Source organism: Cebus imitator, unplaced genomic scaffold, assembly GCF_001604975.1.
Source record: "Cebus imitator isolate Cc_AM_T3 unplaced genomic scaffold, Cebus_imitator-1.0 Scaffold310, whole genome shotgun sequence".
Classification (NCBI taxonomy): domain Eukaryota; kingdom Metazoa; phylum Chordata; class Mammalia; order Primates; family Cebidae; genus Cebus; species Cebus imitator.
This window is the reverse complement of record NW_016107625.1, coordinates 657,964-682,053: the sequence shown is the minus strand read 5'-3', so window position 1 is coordinate 682,053 and position 24,090 is coordinate 657,964. Positions and strand designations below refer to the sequence as shown.

At 42.4% G+C, this 24,090-nt stretch overlaps 1 protein-coding gene across 1 annotated transcript; it reads left to right on the top strand.

Moving 5' to 3' along the window:
- Positions 1–11,087: 11,087 nt before the first annotated feature.
- TXN (thioredoxin) lies at positions 11,088–23,288 on the top strand. The gene is made up of 5 exons (XM_017503369.2): positions 11,088–11,305; positions 16,186–16,290; positions 16,758–16,817; positions 22,508–22,573; positions 23,084–23,288. The coding sequence occupies exons 1-5, from the start codon at positions 11,282–11,284 to the stop codon at positions 23,144–23,146; spliced, it is 318 nt and encodes a 105-aa protein (XP_017358858.1). The 5' UTR covers positions 11,088–11,281; the 3' UTR covers positions 23,147–23,288.
- The last annotated feature ends 802 nt before the right edge of the window (positions 23,289–24,090 follow it).

The following is a 24,090-nucleotide window of genomic DNA, read 5'->3' as shown; positions in this document are numbered from 1 at the left end:
TTCATGCCTGACTCAGTCAGGCTTTTTTCAGAACCGATGATGTTTCTGGTGGCAGACAGTATTCAGTGGCGAAGGCAGGAGAGCCCTCATCAGACTGGTTTTATGAGGCATTTTCCAGGCTGCTAAATACCTCCCTGTCTTCTGCCTGGTTTCCAAGCCTATTTCTGCATCATTACCAGAAATTCTGTGAAGCTTCAATTGTCTGCAACTATAAATCCTGGTCATAGGAATCTCAACATCCTCTACAAAAATGTGAACCTGTCTTTTTGCACTGAGATCTGTATAAAACACAAAGTGAGGAAATTTTTGTTTTAAAGTGTAAGTAGCATGGTATAGCCTTCTAAAGTCTGGGCCTCAGGAGAATAGGATTGTTTGCAAGTTTCTGCTTTGTCAGTGCTTAAAGGAAATTTATGCAATGCTTCCTGCTTCGACTAAGCTAAATGTAAAATGAAAACAATTCTGGAACACTAGATGACTTAAAAATTAAGGACTGTAAAATTCCGGAATAGACAAAGCCTTTCCCTTACTAGGACTCTTCCTTTTCCTTTAGCTTTCCCGACTAATACAAGTAAATTCTTCTAATAAATAATAATCTTATTGTTATTAAGTTTATGAATACATTGAAAACCTGTAGTGTGAGAAACATTGTTTATATTTTTGGCTCCTAAGACATATTGCCTTCCTATTAACTGTCTTACTTCCCCAGAGTAATATATCTTCATGGTTTTAATTCCCTTTGGATCAAGGGATGATGCTAATTTAGCAGTTGTCATGGAACAGTGTGATTAAGCAATTTAATTATATTAATGGCTGCAGACTGAAAATACCATCCTTCTGTCTTCTCTAGGTCATGAAGGAAGCATATTGGTTCTTGATCATGAAATTAGCCACCTAGCACACATGCCAGCGAGTGGTGGGTCTCTTGAGCTAGTGGCTTATTAAGTGAGAATAAAGGCTGTTTGCTGAGATTGAGTGGTACTTCTAAGGTGGACACAGCCTCTCCAGACTCTTCCAGCTTTATCTCCTCAGCAGCTGGAGCTGCTGACAGGCTTCTGGAAGCCAAATCTGAGGCAAAGATTCTCCCAATTGAGAACTTCACATATGAACAGGCTGCTAAACTATATGGGTAGACGGTTTTTTCCCACCCAGCATCCATCCTTCTTTTCTCACACAGCTTGATTTCCTTACCAAAAGTATTCCTCCCAAACTATGGGAGCGTTTAGAGGAACAGTAAAACCAAAGCCCGCCATCCTACTAAAGAAGGATGTCTTTGCAGTTCTCTCTGAAGCCTCTTTATGCAGGATGCTACAGAATCTTTGATTCTGCAGAATTGCCTCCAGCCTAGTCAACGTGGAAGAGCAAGTGACCAAGGTCTGGTACAACATGTGGCCATAGTGGCATATGTCACCAGTAACATAGTGACTGGTCCACTCAGTTAAAGCCAATGGGACAAAATAAAACTTGGGCTGGGATTTCTGGGGGAAAAAAACATTTTTGCTTTTTTTTTTTTTACTGGATTTGAAGTGATGGAAAGTTAGGCTTGGAACTACAGCAACCAAACTGCTACCACAATGAAGAAGCTTGGCTGAAAACAGGGCAAATAAGAGGATGTAGAACCAAAAGATCAAAAAGAGAGACTGGGTCTTGGTAACATGACCTACTTCATCAAGCTATTACTGAAGCCAGACAGTAATCCCCGTTTTGAAATCCCCTTTTCTAGGTCAGTTTGGTTTCTGGTCTTGGAAAAGAGAGTTCTAACTGATACCATTGGCTTTCCGCCACATGCAAGGATGAGACTATCCAGAATGAGTGGTCACAGTCAGGCACAGGGCCAAGGCCTTAGACTTCTGGATGACAAATAGGCAGGCTTATTTATGATCTCCTGCTAAGGTAGCATTTAATTTCAGGCAATCACTTCACATGGGTATCTCCGTCTCCTTCCCTGTGAAAGGAATACTCCTACTTGCCTAGAGACTCACGTGGTCATAGTGGGGACAGAAATGTGCAAGGAACAGGTAGGGAAAAGCACTCAGTACAACAGGATTCTGTTCTAAGGCAGTATTCTTGTATTTGCTTCCCAAGCAGCCTGGGAAGCTTTACCAAAAGGAGTAGCTCTGGAACCACACTTCATCGTTCCTGTTTTTTCTGAAGGGCATGATTTGTTCCAAAATCAGAGAGTTTACAAGATAAATTACCTTTGAATTCATTCACCTTGAAGTTCATTTTTTGCTGCATATTTAAATTTTTGGTGGTCAACCCATCTTTTCCACTAAGAGCTCATGGTTTGTTTTGAAAGAGGAATGGTTAAAAGCTAACTATATCTGAGTTCTATGAATAATTTAGATATTAACGTTAAACAAGTGTTATTTCACAAAATGATACCCTCAATTTAGGATTAAATTGACCTGCTGGTTTGTTTATTTTTCTTGGGAGGGAAGGTCAGTACTAGATAATGTTTTGGTTAATCACATTTCTCCAGAGAAGCTGACAATTTCAAAACGTGTTTCTTGAAAAAAATGACTAAATGTGAGTAACACTACAATATATTTTTGGTAAAGTACAAAAGTGATAAATATCCTATCAATTGCAAAGGTAATGCTGAAGGAGAGAAAATTCTCAATATCTCCAAAATTGTTTAAGAATTATGTTAATAAGCCCAGGCACAGTGGCTTATGCCTGGAGCACAGGAGGTAGAGATTGCAGTGAGCAGAAGTTACACCACTGCCCTCCAGCCTGAGTGGCAGAGCAAAACCCTGTCTCAAAAATATTAATAACAAATTTTTAAAAAGAACAATTTTGTATGTACTTGGAGCATTTAATGACTTTTTTGCAGCCAAGTGATTTTTGAATGGTTCTGGAGTTAGACAACCATGCATTTCAATGGAACTTTTACTTTTTTATGTCTAAAAGATCCAACCATGTAGAAAGTCTTTTATGGGATCAGTCTCTTTTCCTTAAAGCTTATCTGTTCATAAGAATAATGGTGCATAGTTGCATTGTTCATAGAGTGCCACAGAATGACTTAGTACACTAACACCCATATAGGTAAGGAAGAGATTAGAAATACACACTTACTGGTTAGTAGACATAGATAAGCAAGTTGTCCTCCCAACAGAACAGGGCTGTCTCTTGGCTTTAGGCTGGATGTTAAAGGTACTGGGAAAAGATATTCTTCTGGTATTCATTCCTTTAAGAGTGATAAGATTTCCAAAGCATGAATTATGTTGAATCCATAGGTGGATTTGGAGAGTACTGCCATCTTAACAAAATATGGTCTTCCGATCCATAAACATGAGATTTCCATTTATTTAACTTTTTTTTTTTTTTTCAGACAGGGTCTCACTCTCACAGAGTCTCAGGCTGGAGTGCAGTGGTGCAATATTGGCTCATTGTAACCTCTGCCTCCCAGGCTCAAGTGATCCTCCCACCTCTGCGTCCTAAGCAGCTGAGACTTCAGGCACCCAACACCATGCTCGGCTAATTTTTGTATGCTTTTGTAGAGACACAGTAACTACTGAGCACAAACAATCCACTCTCCTCAGCCTCCCAAAGAGCTAGGATTACAGGTGTGAGCCACCGTGCCCAGGAACTCTTTATTTCTTTCAACAATGTTTTATACTTTTTGCTATACAAGTCTTGTACTTTTATTAAATTGATACCAAAACAATTCATTCTTTTTGAATTGTATATATTGAGTTTATATCCTGCATCCTGGCTGAGCTTGTTTATTAGTTCCAATGGTTTTTGAGTTCCTTAAGATCTTCCATATACACCAAGAAACCATTGATTTACTTTCTGTCACTATAGACTTACCTTTTCTAAAACTTCGTATGAATGAATTAATTCAATCCTTAGTGTCTCGTTTCTTTCACTCATGTCATCTGCAGCTAGAGATTGTTTTCCTTCTTCTTTTCCAACCTGGATTCATTTTACTTTTTTTTAATCGGATTTTATTTTTTTTGTTTTTAGACACGCCCAGGTTGGAGTGCAGTAAAACGATCTTGGCTCACTACAACCTCTACGTCCCACCTCCTCAGTTCAAACCATTCTCGTGCCTCAGCCTCCCAGGTAGCTGGGACTATAGGCATGAGACACCAAGCATGGCTAATTTTTGTATTTTTAGTAGAGACAGGGTTTCACCATGTTGTCCAGGCTTGTCTCAAACTCCTGGCCTCAAGTGATCCACCCACCTCGGCCTCCCAAAGTGCTAGGATTACACTGGGGAGCCAATGCACTCCACCAGGACTCCTTTTATTTTTCTTGCCCAGTTGCTCTGTTGAGAACATGGAGTAGAAGTAATGAGAGCAGACATCCCTGTAACTTACCTGATTCTAGCATATAAGGAGAATTCTTACCCTATCTCTTAGTTATGTGCAGCTCTTGAAGCATTAATGTGGATGGCTCAGTTTCCTTTGTAAAGAGGATACCAAGTTCTGTTAACCTGTGTGTTTCCCTCAGTGGATCTCCACATCTCAGCATGTAAGGTAAGTCTGGCAGATCACCCAATTAGGTTGTCTATGTTTAACATCTATATCTTATTTGAAGGCTACCATCACGATAAAAAGCTTATCAACTTTTGCATGCACTTTCAGTTAGCCATGCTTACAATTTTTGTGGCCCAAGTTAGAGCTCTGATGAAATGTTTCAGCCTATCTTTGCTGCCTTATATATGTCTTTTAATGTCTTTACAGATGGTTTTTGTGCCTAGACAGGATTATTCAAAGTTCACATTTTTTACATTTAAATCAACTTTATTGAGGGTATTACTTGTATCCATAATGACATGTAGTTCTTTTTAGTGCATTTTTCCATGAGGTGTAGAAAATCTATAGACCTATGTAATCACCAGAAAGTTTCCCGTGCCTTTCTGCAATCCTCCCACCCCAACACCAAGAAACCATTGATTTACTTTCTGTCACTACAGACGTGCCTGTTTTAGAGCTTTATATGAATGAGTTCATACAATCTTTAATGTCTGACTTCTTCTACTCAGCAGTACTTTTTATATTTACATATGTTATTGTGTATATAAGCATTTTGTCCCTTTTTGTTATTGAGAAGTATTCTATTGCATGGACATATCACATTTATTATTATTTCACGTTGTTTTACTTTAGGGCTTTTATGAATAAAGCTGCTACCAACATTCACATGCAAGTCCTTGTATACATGTGTTTTAATTTTTGAGGGTAAATGCCTAGAAGTGGAATTACTAGATCACAGGGTAAATGTATGTTTAACTTCATTAAAAACAGAAACAAAAAACAAAATTTGCCAAACTGTTTTTGAAAGTGGGTGTACAACTTTATAATCCTATCAGTAAAGTACGAATTATTTCCAGTTAGTCCACAATCCTGCCAGCATTCGGTAGTGTGTGTGTGTGTGTGTGTGTGTGTGTGTGTGTGTGTGTAATTTTACCAGCCTCAAGTTTGAATAGTGGTATCTTACGGCTTTAATTTGAATTTCTCTGGTGATTAACGATGTTGAGCGATCAATCTGTTTATATGTTTACTGGTCATTTATATATCTTTTTTTTTTTTTTTTTTGACACGGTAGTAGGTTCTAGTCTATGGCCACAGAGGTGGGAGGTTATTGAACCACCACTATTCTGTACACTTTATTTTTTATTTGATTTTTTTTTTTGAGACAGAGTCCCAGGCTGGAGTGCAGTGGCACCATCTCAGCTTACCGCAACCTCCATCTCCCGCATTCAAGTGATTGTCCTGCCTCAGCCTCTCAACTTATATCTTCTTTTAAGAAGTATGTATTCAAATCTATTGCCATGGTTTTACCAGTTATTTGTCTTCCTATTATTGAGTTGTAACAGATCCCTATACATTCTGAATGAAGGTCATTTGTTAGATGTATATATTGAGCATACCTTCACCCAGTTCATTTTCATTTATTTTTAAGCAATTTTTTGGTTTTGCTGTTGTTGCTGTTTTTGAGACGGAGTCTCGCTCTGTCACCAGGCTGGAGTACAGTGGTGCAATCTTGGCTCACTGCAACCTCTGCCTCCCGGGTTCCAGTGATTCGCCTGCTTTAGGCGCCCGAGTAGCTGGGACTACAGGCACACGCCACCACACCCAATTAATTTTTGTATGTTAGTAGAGTTGGGGTTTCACCAAGTTGGTCAGGGTGGTCTCAGTCTCCTAACCTTGTGATCTGCCTGCCTCAGCCTCCCAAAGTGCTGGGATTACAGGCGTTAAGCCACTGCACCTGGCTAAGCAATATTTTTCAAACAGCAGAGATTTTTAGTTTTTATAATTTATTCTATGTATTTTTATTTTCTTTAGATGGTACTATTACCAGTGGAAGAGATTCAAGCTACCTTGAGTTATCAGCAGCAAATCTGTACACATCTGCTTCAACTACATCCTTGCCTCCTCAGAAGAAAGAATTCAACCTGATCTCAGGACTTTATTATAGGCTTGCCTCTTTCCTGTGATTCTTCCCTTATGGTGGGCTGCCTGCATGTGCAGTCACCCTCCTTACCCTTGGGAATTGAGCAGGAACATGTGTTTAGGAAGTTGTGTGCATGCCCATCTGAGACTTTCTTCCCTTTCTCCGGAAGGTCCTATTTTGCCATTTTGTTTCTTAGTGCAAGTGCCCAGGGAGTTGCTTCTCCTGGGTATCTGCATTTATTTAACACTTTAAATAAATAACACTTTAAATAATTTATTTAACACTTTAAATAAACAGCAGTGGATAATCAGGAAATGGCCTCTCCCTGGCACCCTGGGTAGGCTGCCAAATTATCATTTTTAGAGAGGTAGTGTGATAATTGTCCAACTATCACTGACATTCTTAGTGGGTGTGGGGAAAGCCCTCTCCTGGCTGCTTATGCCTATCTAACTACCCACAACAATACATAATATAAAATTAAATCCACCCAATAGAGCATACGTCCCTTCACCGGGGATGCAAGACTGCTAGCTTCCCCCGTTTTGTTTTGTTTTTAATTTTTTTAAATTGACAAGTGAAACTTGTATATATTGATGGTGTACAACACATTTTGATATACGTATACAATGTGGAATGGTTAAATCAAGCTAATTAACATATGCATCACCTCACATATTTGTGTGTTTGTGTGTATGTTGTGAGAAGTCAAATTTATTAACTTTTTCATTTATAGCCTGCCTAAGAAATATTTGCAATTTTCTGTGTCTTGCCTAAGAAATATTTGCCTACCTCAAGGTTGCAAAGATTACCTCTAATGTCTTCTTCCAGGAGATCCTTGGTAAATTTTAAGTAATTTTATGGCATGGTATAAGGGTCAAGTTCCTTTTTCTTTCAAAAAAATTTTCTTTTCTTTCCAAAAATCCATGGGATTTTGTAAGGAGAAAGAATCTGGACACAGCAATGGGAAGCCCTGGCCCTGGCATCCATGGGGCATTGTATGTCGTATTTGCCTGAGAAGGGCAAAACTTCCAGTTAAAGCAAAAGAAACATCTGGGAATATGGTGGTGCTTGCCGAATCTAGATGGTTCCATGCTACATGGGGAAAGGGCTCAAGGGGGCAGCAAGGGCAACCACTGGACCAGATTAAGGGCTATAAGGAGCAGTGATATGCAGAGTAGGTTATTCACAGGGGTTATTATATTATCTGAAATTTACATTAAAAAACTTGGCAATGAAAGCATGATATACATTTATGTGTAAATTATTTTCTACAATCCAAATAGTTAACATTTGATGTGTTGTAACAGACAGCACATGAGCATAAAGGATGTCAGATATTTTTCACTGATGAAATGAGGGGTACTTAAGATACGCAGATTGGCTTGAAAACTGTGCTGATACCTCCTACCCTTCATGAACAGAGTCTAAGAATCAGTGAAGGTTTGGTATGACTAGGTGATCTCTTTGAACCTTGATTTCCTTCTCTGTAAAATAATAAAAAATAACGTCTATCTCCTAAGGGACATTGAGAGGAATGATAATACACCCAGCTCTAGCCATGGCATTTAATGATTGTCCCACCCAGGTTTATTTGTTCCTGTTCCTTCTACCACTTTTTTTTACTGTAGTACTTCAAGCTCCTGATTTTATGTCACTTACCACATTCTCTCATCTCAATTGTCTTGCTAGACCCTCCAAAGGTCCCGTGGCAAAGCTTATCAAATTTAGTGTACCTAATCACCTGAGATGCTTTTTTAAAAGGCAGACTCCAAGGCTCTACCTCAAAAGACTGAATCTGTGTGTTTGTCTGGGTGTGGTCCAGGAATGCGCAGTATGATCGAGCACCTTTGGCTATGATGAATTAGGGGGTCAAGAACCACTCAGAGAAACATCCCAGGTGAGAAAAACTTATTTCAGAAATCCTACAACTGCATTTTCTTCGAATTGGAGTTGAGACCCAAACAAAGACAGCTGACCCAGCTCTCTAGTCCCATATGGAAGTTGGACTCAGCTGACCCAGATGGGCCTAAAGCAGCTAACCTGAAGCAGGCCCATCACCCTTATTACATGTTTCTGCTCTTCTGGATGACATGAAAATATCGTTTTTGTTGGTCCAGCAGCAATCTCCCCTTTTTCTGGTAACCCCCTAGATTTCTCCTACTCTTGGTTCAAAGCTTCAAGCAAGGCTAATCCCTTCCCCCACCATGAAACTGAAGGTCAGCCTCTCAGACATTTACAAGAACAAAGAAGAGGAACACTCTTCCTGCAGATATACTAAACTAGTAGTAACCTAAGTTACATAGAGTGCCTATCTGAGAATGAAACTAGAGAGGTGGTGCCCTCTGACATCATTAGGCCCCTGGGTTTCTTGATAATCTGAGTTCCTAATTCTATTTTTGTTTTATGTCAGTTTGATCTAGAATTCCTCCCTGCAACTGAAAATTTTGACTAATACACAGAACCTCTACATTTCTCTGCCTGAATAAACCCTTCCTTTCTGGGCAATCCCAAATAATTCCCCTGTACCTCACTCTCCTCATAGAACATCACCTCCCTGCCACGACTCCAGGGAACCTGCTCCTAGGGACCAGGTCCAGCCTGTTTTTCTTCCTTGCAGGGTGAAAAAAAAAATCCATTTTCCTTTGAGGCTCATGTTACAGAGCTCACTGTTCACTAGTACTGTCTTCATTACTTAATTCATTTAAGACTGACACCTGTTTTACAGTCTCTCCTTCCACCCTAGCTCTGCCATCATTCCAGATGGATCTCATCATTCCATTTAATACCCTGTAATCATAGTTCATGTAGCATTCACTGCACACCAGGCATGGTTCTAAGCATTTTACATATATTTTAGTTCACTCAACCCTTATAATAGCACAAGCCATTATTATGCCCACTTCTTAGATAAGGAAACTGAGGCTTCAAACGGCTATTTAGACTTGCCTGGCGTTACCCAGTCATGAAGTGGTAGTGTAGGGATGAGGACAAGGGAGTCTAATTGCAGAGTCTAGACTCAACACATACTCTGGCTTCCCAGTTCCTCATAACTGTACCATCCTCCACCTCTACTCTGCATTGGTTCTGTGGAGGCGGGAGGGAGGGAGTACATTCTTCACTGAGTCACTGGACATTTGGAAGGTCCTTGGAGAGAAGTCAGCTGAGAATGGCTTGTATTGCCCCTTCCTGTCACTCAATGATTTGCTGTCATCACCCGGGCAAATTCACCAACAAATAGGTAAAATCCAGGAATCTGAGATGCAGCTGAACTGAAAACCCGGCAGCAGAAAAGCTGGTTATAGAATCTGCTCTCAGCACTCCATCCAGTTCCTACCTCTCTACCCCAATAACCTCCCTCTCTTTGGGAACGTTGCTACATTCAGGGCAGTCTGTCTTCCCTCCGTCTAGGGCTGTCTTTAGAATGTGTCCCTTGCCTACCTCCTTATTCACGTTCGGTGCTCCTCGGCCCCCTAGAAACTTTGCACAATAGGTCAAAACCTCTGGTTTCCTCCCTTCCTCTGTCTGAAAGAGCAAAAGAAGGAACCCAAGGGTTCTAGGGGGCAGCCAGGCAACAGCAACAGTTTTACCACCCCTAGGCAATCACACCTAGATGTAGCTTCATGGGGAAGGCTCTGAAAACACAGACCTGGGACTCTCCCTCCCAGCCTTCTGACTCTGGTTCCTGTGAGCAGCTTCTCCACCTCCACTTCCAGCAGCTGACAGGCCCTCCTGGCTCCACAAGGCCAGCTAACACACCTTCCACAATCCCCAGCCCTGCCAGACACAACCTGCAACAGGCATTCCTGGATCAACGCAAACTCCGACTTCTGTTCCAGGAGTCTGCCTCTGTTAGAAAAAACTCACACGAACATGCACTGTGCCACCATAAATGCTGTATAAAGTGGCCAGGCCCAATCAGGCCCTGCAAGACACCGAATAATAAGAACTAGCTATGGAGTGTTTACTATGTGCCAAGCACGGTCCTCATCACTTTGCAAGCACTACAACCCTCAAAATAACACCACTGTGAGATTGAGACCATCATGATTCCCATTCTACAGAAGGGAACACTGGGACCCTAGGAGGTCAGAACCTTTCTAGGTTCACAACTGCGTAAGTAAGTTCCAGAGCTCACCCTGGCGGCACTTCCATCTCACACGCAGCTGTCTGACAGTCAAGAGCCCAGCCAGTCCCCTGGTCGGCTCTACTGTCTAAGCCGCTGCATCAAGCTGGAGCAGCGGGCTGAGCGGTGAAAACAGAAGGAGGTTACAGAGAAGAGAACGGTCATGGTAAATTCAGGAGAGGAGGCGAGGACGCACACAGAGATACTTCCTGGTCACCGTTACTCAGCACTTTGTGGGGTTCACGGGACTGGGCGGGGGAGCCGGGGCGTGGCGGGCCTTTTCGAGAAATCCAGCCCTGCCTGGGCGGTCCTAGGACTGTCCCCATCTCGAGCGTGGGCGCGTTCGATTCGGGCCCGACAGACGCATCCCCAGGTGACCCGGGAGGGCCCTGTGTGTATGGGGATGACTGTCCGTCTCCCCGCCTCTCACCGTGACGCGCAGTGCTGATCCCCCCTTCCAGCTGGGGCGCAAGCTGGGCCTCAGGGCACCAGAGCAAAGGCCCTGGAGCTCCGCCCCACGCTTGCGCCAGCCCCGCCCCGCCCCGGCTCTCCGGCTCTCCGGCTTTGGGGGCGGGGCGGGGCCGGGCGCAGCAGCGGGCGCGGAGGTCCGGGCGGGCGCGCGCGCCCCCGCCACACGCACGCGGGGCGTGGTATAAAGGAGAGCAAGCGACGCGCTCTCTCCTAACTCGGTTCGGTGCTTTGGATCCGTTTCCATCGGTCTTAACAGCTGCTCGTCAGACCCTAGCAGCCAAGATGGTCAAGCAGATCGACAGCAAGGTACGCGCTCTGGGAAAGGCCAGGGCGCCGGCGCCGCTTGCCGCCCCTGTAGCTGGGGAACGCGGTGGCGGGAGGTGCGGAGGCCGCCTCTCCGCATCCCTAGGGGAAACGGACGCGGCGTCTCGGCCTGGGACTGAGGGAAGGAGCGGCCACGGCGCGCCCGAGGCAGCGGAGCCTGTCCTGGGGAAGGGAGGAGAGAGACGGGGAACCCCTGGAGGGCGGGGTGGCGGTGCCCAGCATTGCCCTCACTCTGCGCGGGCGCTTGCACGCACGCGGGGAGCTCCCAGGGGATGTACTAGCGCAGGCAGCGCGAGGAGTCCCCACGCGGCGCCTTCTGCACCCTCCGGTCCGGGCAACCCCGACTGGGGAAAGAAAGGTGAGGGAATGGAAGGGGTGCGCCCTTGGCCTCCATCTGTATCCAGATTCAGGCTCCAGGCAAGGACGGGGGTGGGGCCCTTGCAGAAGGCACTGGTCGCTGGCCGCCGCTGCCTTTTCGTCTGCGACGCGATCCACCCGCAGCGGGGGTGGTGATCCCCCTTGGTAGTGGGTCTAGGCCGGAGACTCCCCGGCTGCCTCCACCTATGCCCAGTCCCAAAGGTGGCGCGTGCTGTATCCGCACTAAGGGGACGGATTGCGGCTGGCGATCCCCTGACGCGTGCAGGTCTGGCCGGGAGGCCCGAGGGCCCCAGGTGGCCGCAAGGAAGTGAGGTCGGGGCCGCGCCCATGGGACTCCTCCTGTGGCGCAGGGCGTGTTTCCGGCAGCAGTGGCTTTGGAGTGACTCAGTCCCCAAGGTTGGGCCCGGGGGCCTCGGCTGCCCTGCTCGTCCAAGATTCACCCTTAGTTGGTGGGTTTTGCTGGAGCCAGGGTTCCTCCTCGGAGCAGCCGCGCCCTGCTGTCTGCTCGCCGGCCTATCGGTATCCCGATCGTTGTTTTGTCCTCTTAAAAATGCCCAAGGCATAACAGCGTTCCTGTGTTCGAAAGTTACTGCAAGCCTAAAACCTAACAGACTGGGAAACCCGGAGCCTAACACGCAGTGTCTGGTCTGCTGTAGCCACTCCAGAAATACTTGTTAAATGCAGCGTCAGAAAAGTCAGTGAGGGAAATGGATGTTGCTCAAACAGTGGAAGACCCCTTGCCAGTGACTACCCTGCGATTCCCCCTCCCCCGGGAAGCTGGGAGGGCGGGTCTTTGCCCGCCTCAAGTGCCCTGACCTGTTTGGTGCCAGGTGGGCTTCGGAAACAGAAATGTGTTTGCAATGTGTCCCCGATCGATCCTTTTGTTCCTTTGATTATTATTGACCCTCAGTTTTTTATTCTCATATGTTGATTGCCATTGTGGTCTTTTATCTTCTTGTTCTTAATCAGTTGTTTTGTTTTTTGTTTTTTGTTTTTCTAGTGGGCTGTTTAGCAGCCCTCATTCTGCAATTGTCGTTCATATACTTCTTTCCAAGCACCTGTTGTGTGATAAATTATTAGTCCATGGCTGAGAAAGAGAGTGGGGCAGGAGTTCTGTTCTCCAGGGTCTGGCAACCTCAGTATAACCGAACTGCTAAGAACCCCCTTCACGGAGCCAGAAGACCTTTGAATGGTCTATACTAGTTGTCTCAAAATCCAGACACTAAACAGAAAGTTGATTAGGATTTCCTGAGCACACAGTTTAGGCCTCCCAGTTGTCAGAGCATGGTGGCACCTTCCTCCTCTACCAGTGACAAAGGTTTACATGGGTGACAGGAACTTTTAAAAAAGCACTACAGCCTGGGGCCCAAAGGCGCTGATAATCAATTCAACTTCAAAATTACAATCCAAAGTCACTGTTGGAAAAGTTACACTAATTTGATTGGGTTTTGTTTTGTTTTTTGTTTCTCTTGAGACAGAATTTCACCCTTGTTGTCCAGGCTGGAGTGCAGTCCAGGCTCATGTAACCTCCACCTCCTGGCTTCAAGTGATTCTCCCACCTCAGCCTCCCGAGTAGCTGGAATTTATAGGCATGCACCACCACGCCCGGCTAATTTTGAATTGTTAGTAGAGACAGGGTTTCACCATGTTGGTCAGGCTGGTCTGAAACTCCTGACTTCAGGTGATCCACCATCCTTGGCCCTCCAAAGTGCTAGGATTACAGGTGTGAGCCACTGTACCTGTTCTGTTATTTGTAAATATTGAATACATCTTACATTTTCATCCTAATGGGCTAAATTGGCACCACTGGTCATCCAGAACAGTTCTGTTTCAGAGGCACTCAGTTGGTGCTTTAGGGCCAAATGGGATCTATTTCAGAAAGGAGTGGAATAATTGTTGTAAATGTGATGAGGAAAAAATAAACACTTAAAAGACACCTACCATTTATTGAACTCCCATACACAAGGCACTTCACTAAATGCTTCAGAAACCACTCATGTTCTGCTGGGTGTGGTGGCTCAGGTCTGTAATCTCAGCACTTTGGGAGGGCAGGGCAGCAGGTGGATCACCTGAGATCGGGAGTTCGAGACCAGCCTGACCAACATGGAGTAACCCTGTCTCTACAAAAATACAAAATTACCTGGGCGTAGTGGCATACGCCTGTAATCCCAGCTACTCATGAGGCTGAGGCAAGAGAATCGTTTGACCCCCAGAAGGCAGAGCTTGTGGTGAGCTGAGACTGCTATTGCACTCCAGCCTGGGCATCAAGAGCAAAACAACATCTCGAAACAAAAAGAAACCACTTACATTTATTACCTTTGGGGTAGGTATGTTTAGGCAAAGAGATTTTAGACTCTGCTCCTATTTACCCCAACCACATTGTTTTGCTTCCCCCAGATTTTTGGTATCAGTGATGGAGACATTTGTTAATCCTGTTGGTTTCCAGGAGCTAGGAATTGTGATTTCTTCTTAGTAATATAATCTTGAATAATTTTCAAGCTGACACCCGTTTAGAAGGATCAGAAGAGAATTTGTCCATGAAGTCTGCACATACCTGGGATGTAACTCATGTTCAGTTAGGCTGAAAGTTATTGTTGCATGCCTCTTTTCAGAATTTTAGGCACTTGGGCTTAATTTTGATTCAGAACTGTTTTCGAAACACTTTGAGTATGTTTGAAATACCTTCCCTCTTGAAAGTAATCTTAGGTTTTTAATGAGGGTCAACCATGTTAAAAAAAAAAAAAATGTCTATTCAACCAGACATTGGCATTTCTTGACCTTTTTCCCTTTCTTACCTGGGTTTTGCAGTAAAGGATGGCTGGTTTAACTTTCTTGAAAATCACATTAGGGAAGGCTTTGAATGAAATTCATCTGAACAATCGGTGATGGTTTGGATAAACAATTGCTGTACTTCTAATGTTCCCTGCTGCATCTGGGGATTTGCGTAATTACGGAAGCCTTGTCATAGCATTCTCAGGAATACCATTTGTGAATTATTTTCCCAAAAACATGAGGTAGAAATTAGAAATCTAGAGAAGTAACTGTTACTACATGAGGCCACTTTAGTTTTTTCTTGTTGGGTTTTTTTTGCTTATTTTGTTTTTTATGTTATGGTGTTTTATTTGTTTGACTTCCTTTACCGGACTTCTTGTGGTGGGGTGGGAGGGTGGGATGTTCATTTTTTATTAAACCTATTTGACCAGCATCATTTCCTTGAAGAAAACCTAGACTTCAGATACAGATGTTTATGTTTTGATTTATCTTAATTGCTCTGTTTGGTTTTGAGATTTGGTTGGCACTAACTGACTAATTGTGGTTAAAATGAGTCCTTTGTCCTGGGAGGCTGAGGTGGGTGAATCACTTGAGGTCAGGAGTTCAAGACCAGCCTGGTCAATATGGCAAACCCCCGTCTCTACTAAAAATACAAAAATTAGCTGGGCATGGTGGCGGACACTTGTAATCTCAGCTACTCTGGAAGCTGAGGCAGGAGAATCAGTTGAACCCTGGAGGTGGAGGTTGCAGTGAGCTCAGATCTCACCTTTGCACTCCATCTATCCAGTCTGAGCAACAAGAGTGAAACTCTGTCTCAAAAATAAAACCAAAAAAAAAAGTGAGTCCTTTGTAACTGGACTATTTGGTTCCCGGGGTTACAGTATCTAGTTAGTAAATAATTCAGGGAAGTTGGTAATAAGAGATTTTTTGATCATTTCTACTGGGAATTTTAGTTAACAAGCATTCTTTATGAAAAATAATACCTAAGAAAAATTTCCTTCATAAGGAACTAAAACTTAATGAATGATGAAAGTGTAGTTTTAAGGGAAAGGGTAAAAATAAAAGGTTGGTAAACCTGTGATCTCAACTCCGGAAAACACCATTATGCTTCTGTCAACAGTGGTATCTGAGTGTTGAGGTTTGAGGGAAGTTAGTTTCCTTGACTTTTTTTTTTTTTTTTAAATTAGGTTTTTGTATGGTCTACCATAGAAAAGTGAGTTTAATCAAAAATGATAGCTTTTTTTTTTAAGTGTAACTTGTGATGTTTCAATTGCCAAATCCTATGCCTTTGTGACTTCAAGTGACTCCTTTCATAATCCATAAGTGTTTAGTAAATGTCTACCATACACCTAACCTTGACATGGAAACATTTTCAGTACAAGTGTCTATTTTTATTTTCCTTTTGTTTGGTTTAGAGAGAAACTAGCCATTTCACAATATTTTATAAAATAGTCATGAAGACATGAATATCAGTATACTCTACACATTATATCTTGTTTCATCTTACCAAGTAACACTACCAGCAATGTGTAGAATTTCTTCAAACTGAGTTTAACTTGGCTTGGTTGGGTTTTTTTGTTTTTTGTTTTTTGTTTTTTTTTTTTGGCTAAAGAGTGGGTCCTGAAAGGAAGACCTCCAGAATGTGCTTTATAGTCTTTCTTTTGGAGATTTAATATTTAACTATTTAATATAAGCTTTTCTTTTGCTGTTAGGATGCTTTTCAGGAAGCCTTGGATGCCGCAGGTGATAAACTTGTAGTAGTTGACTTTTCAGCCACGTGGTGTGGACCTTGCAAAATGATCAAGCCTTTTTTTCATGTGAGTATTAAACAATGTCTACTCTATTAGAGATTTGTGGTTTGGGGGTTGATGGTCACGAAGGTAGGAAAGAAAGACAATTAAAGGATTTTACTTTTGGCTGGGGGGGTTCTTTGGCTGGATCTTTGTTCTAAAAGTAGTAGTATCACAGATAATTTAGGTTTGATACAGTAGCCCATTGAAAACAACTTTTAGAAATTTGTCTTACATAGTTCTTTTTTTTCCCCATGTTGAAATATGGGCCCTATTTGAAATCCCAGCCTCAAAGGTTGATATGCCAAACTGCTTTATACTAGGAAAAATTTGATTTAGAGAAAATTTATGTCTCTTATGTCTCCAAAGATCTAAATTTTTGGATCTTTCATTAGTCTCTACTTCTATTAAGTTTCCATTTAAGAATCTTGAGTATTTTGACTGCCATTACCTAGTTCTAAATCTCTTTGGATTTTTCATTTTAAATTTTCCAGTCCCTCTCTGAAAAATATTCCAATGTGGTATTCCTTGAAGTAGATGTGGATGACTGTCAGGTACGTAGCTGGAAATTTGACTTACTACTGAGCTTTTCACACTGGCCTTTTTCTCTGAATTGCACCGTGGTTTTTTCCATAAATGTGTCAAATAATACTAGGACTATAATCCTATCTAAAAAGTTCTATCTCAGAAGAGCAGGTAAATTAGGAGCTGAATCCTAGCTATCAGGAGCTGTATATCACATCCTAAAGTAAACAAAAACGAATGAGTGAGGCTTCTGAATCTTGTAGGCCACCCACCTTTCTAAAACCCTACGTGCTACCTTGCACTCTGAGATGCTCAATAAATAGAGATTGAATTTGGCTATGATCATTACATCCATAGGCTCGATGGAGTCACCATGTTATGAGACAACTTGTAGGGCTCTTTGTGAACTTGTAGTAGCAGGAGAACGTGCATATGCAAGCCTCTTCTAGTCTTGGTTGGTTTTAGTCAATTAGAAACCACAAACGTTTTAACGAATAAACACCAAGTTGCCTGAGAGAATAATTTGGAAGAAATTCCAGGGTTGGTTTCATTTAATGAATACTTGTTTTGCACTTGATATATACCAGGCACTGTTCTGGGTAGTTTTTAAGTATCAGTTCATTTAATCCTGAGTGCTGTTATCATCCCCATTTTATAAATGAGAAAACTAAAACACAGGGATTGTTCATGAAGTTTCAGTGAGTATATGGCTGAGCTAGGATTTAAAATGAAGTGGTCTGGCTTCCCAGCCCTTGACCTTAACCACTACCCATTAGAGGATGCTCTGTCTTGTGGTGGGTGTAGATCCAGTATTCACCACGTGACCACTGACCTAGGAGAGGCTGTTGAGGAGGTATCACTTCGGGGCTCTTTACAGATATGTGAGCATTTTCACTTAGCCCCAGTGGGGAGGGAGAGGTGTGGCATGGCAACAGAGGCGCTGGACCTGGCTTCCAGTCCTGGCTCACTGGCCTCTGCTTAGGCTGGTCAGTCATCTTCCTTGAGCCTTAAGACCTGTCCCCATCAACTTCCCAAGGTTGCTTATTCATTGAGCAAACATGGAATGTCCAATAAAGGCTGAAGGGTCACTTAAAATGGGCATATGGCAGTACTGTAAACATGGGAGAGCATGGCAACCCCAGATTGCCTATTCTCAGCCAGTTTTTGACTCTGTGCCTTGGGCAACCCCTACCTCGGCTCGTGCTATCTTCTCCATCTGGTCTGTCCTTTCCTTTCCTACCTAACTCCTTGTCATGAGCCTCACCCCTTCTCCACTTACCCCTTTGTGTACCCTAAGTACTCAGTGAGTCCTGGCAATTATTATAATGATCTTTATGTCTGTCCTTTACCAGTAAATTTCTGGGATCAGGGACCCTGTCTTAATTCACTTTGGTTTCCCCTTCACCTAGCACACCTGCCTTGCACGTAGTGTAGGTGTGGAATGAACGAATGATGAATGGAATGTAGTTGGTAAGTGACTGTTCTAGATGTGTCCCCAGAGGTTTTTTTTTTTTTTTAAGGAGTATAATTGCACTTTTGTTTAAAAAAATCCTTGTTCCTAGTTTTAATCAAATTTAGTCTTATTTCTTCTATGAAGGTCAATTTAGCTAGGAGAAAATTGCACCTGGAAAAGAGAAATTCTAACTGCCACTGATCCTATCAGGTAGCAGCTTGATTTTTACTTGAAATTAATAATAATGTGCTAGGCCAGGTGCAGTGGCTCACACCTGTAATCCCAGCACTTTGGGAGGCCAAGGCAGGTGGATCACGGGGTCAGGAGTTTAAGACCAGTCTGGCCAAAAAATATGCATATATATATATATATACAAAAAAATCAGCCAGGCATGGTGGCTGGTGCCTGTAATCCCAGCTACCAGGGAGGCTGAGGAAGGAGAATTGCTTGAACCTAGGAGGTGGAGGTTGCAGTGAGGTGAGATCGCGCCATTGCATTCCAGCCTGGGTGACAGAGCGAGACTTTGTCTCAAAGAAAAGAAAGTAATAATAGATGCTAGATGCCATGATAAGCCCTTTGCATGCACTCTGTCATTTAATCCTCACTGTAACTATAAGAATATATTTTATTAGCACCCTCATTGAACAGGTAATGGAACTGCAGCACAGGTCAAGTAGGTTTCCTGAGGCAGAGCAATGCACAATACTGTACTGAGGACAGCTGTTCTTACTGCCTTTGGGAAGTACAGTCATGCATCACTTAATGATGAGGATACCTCCTGAGAAATGCGACACAGTTTCATTGTGCACACATAGTCTAATTACACAAACCTAGATGGCATAGTCTCCTGTACACCTAGGCTGTGTGGAGGCCACAAACATGAAAGTCAGGTTACTATCCTGAATGCTGTAGGCAATTAAAACACAGCAGTAGGTATTTGTGCATTTAAACATAGAAAAGGTATGGTGAAAATACAATATAAAAAGTTAAAAAATGGTATGCCTGTATAAGGTACTTGCCATAAACGGGGCTTGGAGAACCCATAGGCATTATAAACACTATACACTTGGGCTATACACATTTTATTTTATTTGAGACACAGTCTTGTTCTGTCGCCCAGGCTGGAGTGCAGCAGCACAATCTTGGCTCACTACAGCCTCCACCTCCCAGGTTCGAGCAATTCTCCTGCCTCAGCCTCCCTCCCAAGTAGCTAGTACTACAGGTGCCTGCCACCATGCCCAGCTAATTTTTTGTTGTTGTATTTTTAGTAGAGACAGGGTTTCACCATGTTAGCCAGGATGGTCTTCATCGCCTGACTTCGTGAGCCACCCGCCTTGGCCTCCCAGAGTACTGGGATTACAGGCGTGAGCGATCGTCCCCAGCCACACATTTTAGTTTTAAAATTTATTTTTTCCAGCAGTAAATTAAGTTTATTTTAACTTTTTTTATTTTATAAGTTTTTTTTATTTTTTAACTTTTTAACTCTTGTATTGACACTTAGCTTAAAACGCAAATGCATTGTGCAGATCTACAAAAATATTTTCTTTATATCCTTAGTCTTTAAGCTTTTTTTTTTTTTTTTTTTAATGTTTTAAACCTTTTTGTTAAAAACTAAGATTCAAACACATTAGCCTAGACAGTCACAGGGTCAGGATCATCAGTACCACTGTCTCCCATCCCTGCATCTTTCTCACCAAAAGCTCTTCAGGGGCAATAACACGAATGGACCTTTCATCTCTTATGATAGCAGTGCCTTCTCCTGGAGTGCTTCCTGAAGGACCCACCTAAGGCTGTTTTATAGTAACTTTCTTTTTTAAAACAAATAAGTAGGAGTACAATCTAAATTAACGATAAAAGTACCTGTATAGTAAATACAAACTAGTAACCTAGTTGATTATCAAGTAATATATACTGTACATAATTGTAGTGATATGCTTTTTTTTTAAGTGAAAGCAAGTTTCTTAGGAAAGTAAAGGAACCAAAGAATGGCTACTCCATAGGCAAAGCAGCCTGTAGTGGTATACTTTTTATATAATTGTAGCACAGATTTGTTAGCACGAGCGAATGCAATGGGCTATGAAGTTAACCTGTCACTAGGTGATAGGAATTTTTCAGCTTCATTATAATCTTGTGGGACCACCATCATATATGCAGTCCATCGTCCACCTAAGTGTACTATGGTATAGTAATATAGATATCCAAAGCAGTCGAGGACTTCTGTATGACAGAACTCCTCCTCCATGTCTGCTTGGGGCACTGTCATCACCCTGAAAGTATCTTTTTTTTTTTTTTTTTTTTGGAGACAGTCTCACTCTGTTGCCCAGGCTGGAGTGCAGTGGTGCCACTCTGCTCACTACAACCTCCACCTCCTGAGTTCAAGCGATTCTCCTGCCTCAGCCTCCCGAGTAGCTGGGACTACAGGCACCTGCCGTCGTGCCTGGCTAATTTTTGTAGTTTTAGTAGAGATGGGTTTTCACCATGTTGCTGGCCAGGCTGATCTCGCACTCCTGATCTTGAGTGATCTGTCCACCTCGGCCTCCCAAAGTGCTGGGATTACAGGCGTGAGCCACCGTGCCTGGCCTGAGAGTGTCTTTTAAAACCTTGAAGTGACCCTCTGACAAACTGGAGAACTTTAACTTTACCTCCATAGATTCATAGAAAAGTATGAGTAGTAGCCCTTTTGCAAATAATAGACCAGCCTTATTTCTCTGACAGCCAACAGGGTTATGATACTTATTTTACAAAGGGTAACCTCTCTCCAACCCTTACTTTGATAGCATGTGTTCAATAAATAGTCGCCATTTTTATTCCAGCCATTACTGTCCTTGTGCCTCTTATTAGAACCTGTACTTTCATGCTCAGCAGATTGTCCAGCATTAAAAGAAAAAGTAAAGATCACCTAGAAAGAACTCCTCAACAGTAGTGCCAACCACCATCCTAGAGGTCGTCAGTGTTTGTAGCTGGCCTTTCTTCCCCTTTAGAGTTCTCCGTTGCTTTCCATGATTTGGTTCTCATAGTCCCGCCTGCTCGCTTGCTGTCCTGTTAGCTTTTGCTGCTTAGGTGCTGAATGGTTCTGTATTTCTTTCTCAGTCCTCTTTTGAGTGCCTGGCTGACATTTTCAATGCCTATTGGGCTCCAAACCAAACCAGTTTCATGGTATTGTCCTCCAAACCTTGCCCTCTTACAACGTTAACAATATGTTGAGCATGGGGTATTATGAGTTCTCATTTCGCATGCCACAGTTGAGGAATGTCTGTTACTTCAGTTACCTTTGAGCTGCAGAAAAATCTTTAGACGTGGTAAGACCCACATCTAGGAGAGGAGAAAATATGGATCCACTAGCCCAATGTGCAATGTTAGGAATTTGTTGATTTTCTTAGCAGGATGGCTTTGAAAGATTAGAGCTTCAGAGCCACCTGAAGCCCAACTTTAACTATAATGGTTTAAGATGGGGGTGGATGGGAAAACTTGTAGTACCCCTCAGGAGATTCTGATACTGCAGCAAGATGTGAGAATCTACAAAGTCTTTCCCCCCACTCCTCCCTGACCCAAAATAGAGTCTCACTCTGTCACCCAGGCTGGAGTACAGTGGCATGACCTCAGCTCACTGCAACCTCCACCTCCCAGGTTCAAGTGAGCATCCTGCCTCAGCCTCCCGAGTGGCTGAGATGACAGATATGTGCCACCACACCCGGCTAAGTTTTGTATTTTGACGAGTCTTGAACTCCTGACTTCAGGTGACCCACCAGCCTTGGCCTCACAAAATCAATTTTTATTTAAAAATAAACAGGAGACTGAGCATGGTGGCTCACACCTGTAATCCCAGCACTTTGGGAGGCCAAGGCAGGTGGATCACTTGAATTCATGAGTTTGAGACCAGCCTGGACAACATGGAGAGACCGTCTCTGAGAAGAAGGGAAAAAAAAAAGCCAGATGAGGTGGCATGTGTCTGCCGTCCCAGCTAATGGGGAGGCTGAGGAGGGAGGATTGCATGAGTCCAGGAGGTAGAGGTTGCAGTGAGCTGAGACTGTGCCACTAAAAAGAATTTTTCATTAAGAATATAACCTGTTTGGCTTTTGTACTGCCATTATGTTCATTATATTAATTTTCATATGCTGAAAAATGTCCTCATGCTGAAATGTCGGGTAAAGATTCAGGGAAAAGATTCGTGACAGGGAAAAGATTCAGGTTTTGGATTACTTCTGTCAAAGCCCAATACTCACAGTCTTGTTTTTAATCCTCTCCCCCTGCTACGTTCCCCACCAGGATGTTGCATCAGAGTGTGAAGTCAAATGCATGCCAACATTCCAGTTTTTTAAGAAGGGACAAAAGGTATGTACATCCGACCTTTAAAACTCGAAACTGGGCAATAGGAAAACCAGTATAAATTATTAATAAACCACGTTCCCTTCAAAGACTGAGGCATATTGCCATGTTCTGCTTTTAAAATGATTTTTAAATACATCATTCCTCATTGACTTTCATATATAATGTGACATCTAATTGAAAATCCATCTTTCCTAGAACTAGCCACTAAATCCCTCTGATTGGTACTTCCTGTTTATATCATAAAGAACATAGAATTTCTCAGACGTAGGCAGTTAATTTATTGTTGTTAGGCATTTGTGTTAAAGAAAATTGGTACTTGAGCCTTTCGACTTTTCTCTGATATTTTTTCTTTGTTTTTTGCTTATAAGTTAATGTTATTCAAAGAAGTTTATTTTAAATAAGATTATACTTCTTCCCTCCACCACTATTCTTCCTTCATTATATGCTGATGTTTTATGTATAAAACAGTGCTACAATGCTACGTCTAATATCAGTTCCATATTCTCTTAACAGGTGGGTGAATTTTCTGGAGCCAATAAGGAAAAGCTTGAAGCCACCATTAATGAATTAGTCTAGTCATGTTTTCTGAAAACATAACCAGCAGTGGCTATTTAAAACTTGTCTTTTTTTTAATTTACAAAAAATGTAAAGTATAAAGACTATAAATCCAATTGCCATCTGGGTGACAATAAATCATTAATTCTCACACTTTTTAAAACTGTCTGGTGTCTGAATAGCTTTCAAAATGAATGAGAAATGGCCATTAAATATATCTTCCTATATTCTCAATCACTATTGAGTAACCTTGTAGGCCGCTGATTATTTTAAAATTTTAAAAATTATTTTTATTATCTTCATATATTGTTGCAAAAATCTCTTGTTGGGGGCAATGCAGGTAATAAAGTAGTATGTTGTTATTATCTTTTGACAGAGAAAATAATGTTCTCTGTTCTAGCAGGTAAATCCTCTGTGCTCGCCAAAAGATCAGCTTGACCAAACTTGATGTCCACCCATGAATGAATTGTTTTGTTTTGTTTGTTTTGCCATGAGGATATTGATTCTCCTTGAAGTATCTGAGAAAGCCTAATTGTATAGGTCCAGACATAGGTTCTGTTTTGAGTGGTGAAAGTTGTGGGGAATTATTAGTTATATCATTCAAAGAACATTGTTTTTTGTGTTCTAAGCATAGTGAGGGGTTGGGGGGTGGGTTGAAGAAACTGTTTTTGAGTTTACATAATAATGAAGAGCAGAATTATCTTACGCCAGGCATCATCTTTCTATTAACTCATTTAATCTTTGCAACAGTCCTATGAGATGTAGATACTATAATCCCCATATACCAGTGAGGAAACGGGATGATAATTTCCCCAGCATCACAACTAGTCAGTTGAGGAGCTGGGATTTGAACCAAAGAAGTCTGGTACCAGAATATGTGCTTTTAACTACTACATTGCCCTCAGTGCAACAATCTGAATAAGTAGGAAAATCAGGGGCCCTCAGGTGAGTTTCCTTCCTCATGT